Source organism: Asparagus officinalis, unplaced genomic scaffold, assembly GCF_001876935.1.
Source record: "Asparagus officinalis unplaced genomic scaffold, Aspof.V1 AsparagusV1_Un390, whole genome shotgun sequence".
NCBI lineage: Eukaryota > Viridiplantae > Streptophyta > Magnoliopsida > Asparagales > Asparagaceae > Asparagus > Asparagus officinalis.
This window is the reverse complement of record NW_017972655.1, coordinates 18,246-24,655: the sequence shown is the minus strand read 5'-3', so window position 1 is coordinate 24,655 and position 6,410 is coordinate 18,246. Positions and strand designations below refer to the sequence as shown.

General features: G+C 46.7%; 2 protein-coding genes across 2 annotated transcripts in view; both read right to left on the bottom strand.

Annotated features, from left to right (window-relative positions):
* The window catches only part of LOC109827727 (mitochondrial import receptor subunit TOM40-1-like), a 9,361-nt gene extending 8,680 nt beyond the window's left edge, over positions 1–681 (bottom strand). Inside the window, 2 exon segments of the mRNA XM_020394742.1 lie at positions 339–444; positions 447–681. Of these exon segments, the coding sequence (XP_020250331.1) occupies positions 339–444; positions 447–489 (149 nt within the window). The 5' untranslated portion in view covers positions 490–681.
* A 792-nt stretch (positions 682–1,473) lies between these two features.
* On the bottom strand, positions 1,474–1,935 carry LOC109827723 (chaperone protein dnaJ 20, chloroplastic-like). The gene has a single exon (XM_020394736.1). The coding sequence runs from the start codon at positions 1,933–1,935 to the stop codon at positions 1,474–1,476; it is 462 nt and encodes a 153-aa protein (XP_020250325.1).
* Between the last annotated feature and the right edge of the window lie 4,475 nt (positions 1,936–6,410).

Here is a 6,410-nt window from a genome sequence, read left to right as displayed (position 1 = left end):
AAACCAGCTTTTTATCCTTTCACATAAACTGCTCAAAAAACGAAGAATTTTTAACAACGAGGGTTTCTTGATCCAGCATCCTTAAACCTAGGATTTCACAATCACATCACACAAAACGAATACTAAATCTAACGAGCAAAACAAACGCGAAGAGAAAAATGGATCCAGACTCTCACTCTATGCTTCTCGATTGATCGATCAACTAATTCTAGTCAATTAAAAGCCGAAGTAAAATTTCACTGGACAGCAAAGCTAGGATTTTTCAATCCATGTAAATCTAGGGTTTCCCGCGCTAAACGAAAGCGAAAAACAAAAATGGATCAAGAATCTCACTCAACGCCTCTCTCTGAATCTCCTCGAACGGAATGGGACACGGGAGATCAAAGTAATCGACCTTCTCCGGTTTCTTATCCATCTTCTCGTCCGCCGCCTTCGCCGGCGGNGCGGTGGCGAAGGAGGCGCGGCGCCGTGACTCACTGACGATCCCATCGATCGATCTCAATAGAAATGATTCGGTTTTCAAAGTAGAGGGTTCAATTGAGAGCTAGGGTTTCTATTTCTCTTTCTTCCCCTTTTTCGAGGTTTTCTCGAGGGGAAGTGAGGAGCTCAAATTGGGAATCTCCTGTTTCTTGCGGCCGATGGCTGTGAGAGGTTTAGTGAGGGGTTTCTTTTTTTTTTCTTTTTTTTTTTTCTCCGTTAACCTGTGAGTCTTGATCGGCGCATGTACACCGAGAGCATACGGTGTGGCGTAGTTTGTTGCATTCACCGGGCAATCTTGTACTTGTGGAGCAAGTATTTCCATTCTCATTTTCTTATTTGAAAATTACCTATTTAGTACTTAAATACCTTATAGTTTTCGTATTTCGCACTTATACATCCTCGCTTGTTTTCTCCCGCACTTATATTCTCTGAAGCTTTTTAAATATCGCACTTTAATAGGTTCCGTTATGCAAACGTGAGAACATTCTCCTGAGAATACACATGTGATATTATAGACCTTTACATCAGAAGATATAGCGTAAGATGTATAAGTTGTATATCGATAATAGAAGGACTAACATTTACATAGATAGAAATGCATATTAAAAAAATGGTTTAATTGCATATAGACCCTCTATAGTATTGTTGTTTTGAATTTAGTATCCCTCTAGTTTTATTGTTGTAGATAGACCCCTCGAGTGAATTTTTTTTGGACTCTCATTTACTCTCTATAGAAAATTGTTTTTAAACAAATAAACCCCAGAGGGTAAAAGGAGTAATTAAAAAAAAAACCCCACTCTGGTTTCTATCAGCCACAACAATCCTAGAGGGGTAGTATATTAAGCTCAAAGCAGCAACGGTGCTGCAGGGTTGAATCCGCAGTTAACCCTACAAAGGGAGATGAGATCTATTAATTAAACTAGAGATTTGCACAAGGTCTTATTACTTTCTATGCAACGGCAGATTCCCTAGTAACAAAACTATGTTATGTCATCACTGAGCATGTTGTTCACAGTGACAGCATGATCTCCTCATCCTACATCCCCAGGTACTTGCAGCTCTCGGTCTACTCTTCAAACCCTCAATCTGAGACTCCCACCCTCCAAACTTACCTCCACCCTTTCCTCCACTAATCGCAGAATCATACTCCGAACGAAGCGTAGGATCAGAGAGAACCTCATATGCTTTTCTGGCCTTGACGAACTTTTCGGCGAACAAGTGCCTGTTGCCATAAGGAGGACATACATCAGGATGCCATAATCGCGCTTGTTTCTTGTATGCTGCTTTTATTTCATCAACACCTGCCGTCTCTCTTACCGATAAAAGATCGTACATGGTGGACGAATCTACAGTTAGATCCTGTGGACGAACTTTTGATGAGACCGAGATGGGAGATTTCTTGAATGAGTACATGAGTTTAGGGAGAGGAGAACCAAATGGATGTTGAGATTGCATTTTTTGGCTTTGTGGTCTACCAAAGGAGAAGAAATTTTTGATGCTAGACCTGTCTGCGGAGTGATTGTTTATATAGTACTTTTGGTTGCTTTAGGTTGGGTCAATGTTGTTTAAACTTGGGTTAATTGCGGATAGACGCCATGTGCTATCGCCCGGTTGCTGACTGAACCTATGTAACTCTATGGTTGCGGATAGTCCCCTCGAGTGAAGTTTCTTTGACTCGTTTACCCTCAGGAGGTCTATTGTCAAAGAACAATTTCCTTGAGGGTGAAAGAGTTGAAAAAAAAATAACTAAAGGGATCTGTCTGCAATTGGCCGATAGTACTAGGGGTCCTATCCGTAATTAGCTCTTTAAAATTGAGGGGCACTACAGGCACACCATCAACCACACCTCCTCTCCTGCTACAGTGCAGCGGGCCCCATATGAAATTTTTTAAAAATTTTCATATGGGTCACTGCACTGTAGCAGGAGAGGAGGTGTGGTTGATGTTGTGGTTGATGGTGTGCCTGTATTAATTTCCTTTAAAATTTGACTCGTTCCTCGAGTTACTTTTGTTTCTTCTGACGAGACAAATAAGGTGCACAAAGTGGATAGGCTGATAACCGCAGTTGCAATATAATTTCAGGTTGACTTAGTGTATGAGAATTTTAAATTTGATATGATTAAGCATCTGAAAATAACTTCTGAATATAGTTAGCAATCTATAAACATGAGCCATAACCTATAAACTAAGCTGGATTAGACTCCTAGTTATCGATCGATTAGTTACTGTCACTGTCCACGTATCTTTAGCATGACATCGTACTGTGAATCAGAGCATTTTTAATCCCCTTTTTTTAGAAAATAGAACGAGTAGTTTATTTGATAATCTACGTGTTGGAGCACGTGAAGAGATGCTTGTGGGGGCCACAAGCTTTGGAGAATTGAAATTGTCCAGCGGAGAATTGAAATTGTCCAGCGGTTCCACCTCGAAAGCCAGGCCCACCTGATTAACCTCCAGGCTATAAAATAGGAATAGACTTTAACCTAGGGTTTTTGGCGTGCGAAGGAGGGTGAGCAGTTCTTTTTCTTTGGCGGCTGCGCGTGTGCAAGTGTGGGGGCTGATTTGGACGCGGAAGCAGAGGGGAGAAGTTAAAGAGGCGGCCTGCAGAGCTGTTCAAAGGCAGAGAGCAAGTGCAAACAGGAGAACGCAGAAGTAGGATGTTCTTTGGCTTGTTTGGTGGCTGTTCTTGGGTGTTGACGGCTGTATTTTTGTGTGAGGCTTTTGAGAGAGATAATTGTGTGAGGGTTTAGATTGAGTGGTTGTAAACCCTAGTTGTATTATCTCCCTCTAATAGTAGATCCCCCCCCCCTCCTTGCCCGAGAAACAAGAATTCTTATCGATCTTTCTCTCTTATTGTGCACCAGAAACTCTGCCGAAATTTCCGCTGCGCACAACAAGTGGTATCAGAGCCCAGATTCCAGATCTAGGGTTTGGTTGGAGGAGTAGATCAATTTGGAGGCCCGTTTAGGACTTCGTTGGTGATAAAGGTGGGATCTTTTGGTAAAGACTCTATCTTTCAGTTTTGGATCTATTCTTTGTTCGTTGGTGCGTAAGATGTCGGGGAAAGAAGGTGCTTCGGGTGTCGAGGGTGGTGCTTCTGGCGCGAAGACCATTCAGAGTTTGAATATCCACTCTATGAAGATAGATGTGGAGAAGTTTAATGGCACAAACAATTTTGGATTATGGAGATGCGAGGTTTTGGATGCGCTAAACGCGCAGAATTTGGAGGATACTTTGGAATTAGATGACACGCCAGATGAGATTGAAGAGAATGTTTGGAAAAAGATGAATCGAACGGCGTGTGGTGTGATTAGGTCTTGAGCCAGATGAGATTGAAGAGAATGTTTGGAAAAAGATGAATCGAACGGCGTGTGGTGTGATTAGGTCTTGTTTGACTCAAGATCTAAAATATGATGTGATGAATGAGACTTCTGCGAAGAAGATTTGGGAGATTCTCGAAAGCAAGTATTTGGCCAAGAGTGTGGAAAATCGCTTGCATTTGAAGAGGAGGCTTTATCGTTTCCAATTAAAAAATGGAACCTCCATTAGAGATCACATGAACCACTACACGAAGCTTCTTGCGGATTTGGCGAATGTGGATGTCATAATTGAGGATGAGGACAAGGCGTTGCTGTAGACGGTAAAAAATACCTCTATAGGCTTACAGGAAATGCGCCTGCGAGAAGAGCTCACCCGCTCGGTTCTCTGGCACGGGCCTAAATCGCATAGACATCAGATATGTTCGATTCTGGGTTCGCCTTACGGTCGGCTCGCCAGCACAAGTTAAGATCGATCAGGATGGCGGAGGTTCGCCTTTCACCCAACTCGCCTGCCCGAGTTCAGAGGTCGAATCCGCCAGTAATCTCAAGACCGCCAGTACAGCTGGGTATCCGCTACCCCACGTGCTGAGTTGGACTTTCCCATCCCTCTCGACCCGAGGGAAGAGAGAGCACAGTACCCCAAGACCGTCAAACGGCCGCTCGCAGTACGCACAGCGCGAAGGACTGGACAGGTGTCGAGTCAACCTGAGCATTCATAAATGCGGCTCACCTCGGCTGTCTGAGTCAAGAGCTAGATCCGCCGGCACTCAGCAAGTTGGCTAGACCCACTCGAGTACTGTGCACCTACTTCGCCGCCTCTCCTGACCGGAAAGGAGAAAGCACCGTGCTCAAAGCACGCCGGGCGGTCACGCACAGTACGAGTGATCGGACAGACACTTCATCGATCTGCGAACTCATAAATGCGGTTCATTAATGCTGGTCAAGTCCACTCGGATAACAGACGGCCGTTGTCTCATATTCGCTCTCCTCGGCTGTCTGAGTCAAGAGATAGATCCACCGGCACTCAACAAGTTGGCTAGACCCACTCGAGTACTGTGCACCTACTTCGCCACCTCTCCTGACCAAATCAGCCCCCAGACTTGCACACGCGCAGCCACCAAAGAAAAAGAACTGCTCACCCTCCTTCGCACGCCAAAGTACAGCGGCCGGTCATGGGACGTGCTCTTGATGAGCATGTCCTCAGGGGTGAAAGTGATGCAGGGGATCTGTCTCTCTGAAACTTGGCAGCAAGTTGTACAACCCTGTTCGGTCCCCGTTTCTTTTGAGAAATGGGTCGAGAACGCCTCTGCGTCGGCCAACGCCTCTTGTAGGGCTTCCCGGGTAGGCCTAGACAACCGGAGGAGGTCGTACACGGTGATTCGCGCGGGTATGCTTTTCAATTGCGCGAGCACGTTGAACCGGTAAGGCTGGCGGCTTGAACTTGGTCCATCTGGATTGGGAGGGACTGCTGCGGCCGGCCTCGCGGGAGGTCCTGCTGGGTTTTCCGCCCTCGCGGGATATTGCTTCGCAAACTCCTTTCCGGCTCTCGTGGCGAAGACGTTGGTGTCTTCTTCAGAGTCGGTTAAGGCAGTCATCGCCGCGTCCTACCGGGTTTTCTCCCCTTGCGGGGTATTCTTTCGCGAACTCCTTTCCGGCTCTCGTGGCGAAGACGTTGGCGTCTTCTTCAGAGTCGGTCAAGGCAGTCATTGCCACGTCATCTCTATCCAGAATGGCGGAGACAGCGTTGCAATGTTTCCTCCTAGCCTCCTTGGAAGGCTGTGTAGTCCACTGCTCGTCATCGAGGAGGTCTGGATGGACCCACATCACCTGCCCTGATGGCAGAGTTTGTGGAACCAAACCCTTTTCCCGTTGGTTGTGAGGATCGTCGTTAGTGATCTTCAAAACCGCCTTGGGAATAGGAATTATCCCCGCCGGGGCTTGAACCTCTGGGAGACCTGTCCCAAAACTCAAAGTGACCATGTTCGCCGTCACTTGCTTTTGGACCTTCTCTTTCTTCAAGACCCCCGCGTCGTAGAGGGCCTGGAGTTTGTCCTTGAGGACGTAGCACTTGGTTGTGTGGTGGCCAAGGAATCTGTGATATGCACAGTAACTTGGGTCACCGGTTTTGTCCGCCTCCTCCGGTTTGGCGGCTTCTGGCAACTTAATTCGCCCACTCTTGAGTAGAGTGTCGAGAGTCGCCACTACCTGGTCTTCTTTGAAATCATATTGCCGCTGGGGGCGTGGTTCAAATTGCCTGGGTTTCGGCTTTTGAACGAACTTTGGCGCCGCGGCAGAGTCTACGGCCATAGCCTCTTTTCCCTTCGATCGAGGAGGGTTCTTTGGCGCCGCTGGTTCTGCTGCTCCCTTTTTGGACTGTGGCTCTTCGGCCTCCAGCCTCTTGATCATATTTTCAACTTGCTCGCCTTGGCGAACAAGTTCCTTCCAAGTCCGGGTTTCAACTGCCCCTATTTTGGACAGGATGTGGATTGCCAGATTGTTGCGGCACATCTCAATCAGTGTCGCCTCGGAAACTTGGTCCCGACAGTGAACTGATCGATTCCGAAATCTCTTCACGAAGTCGTTGACCGACTCCGACTTCCGCTGCTTCTCA

What these genes read in the sequence shown, in the direction of transcription:
- LOC109827723 (XM_020394736.1), bottom strand. Translation starts at nt 1,935, where the DNA reads ATGCAATCTCAACATCCATTTGGTTCTCCTCTCCCTAAACTCATGTAC.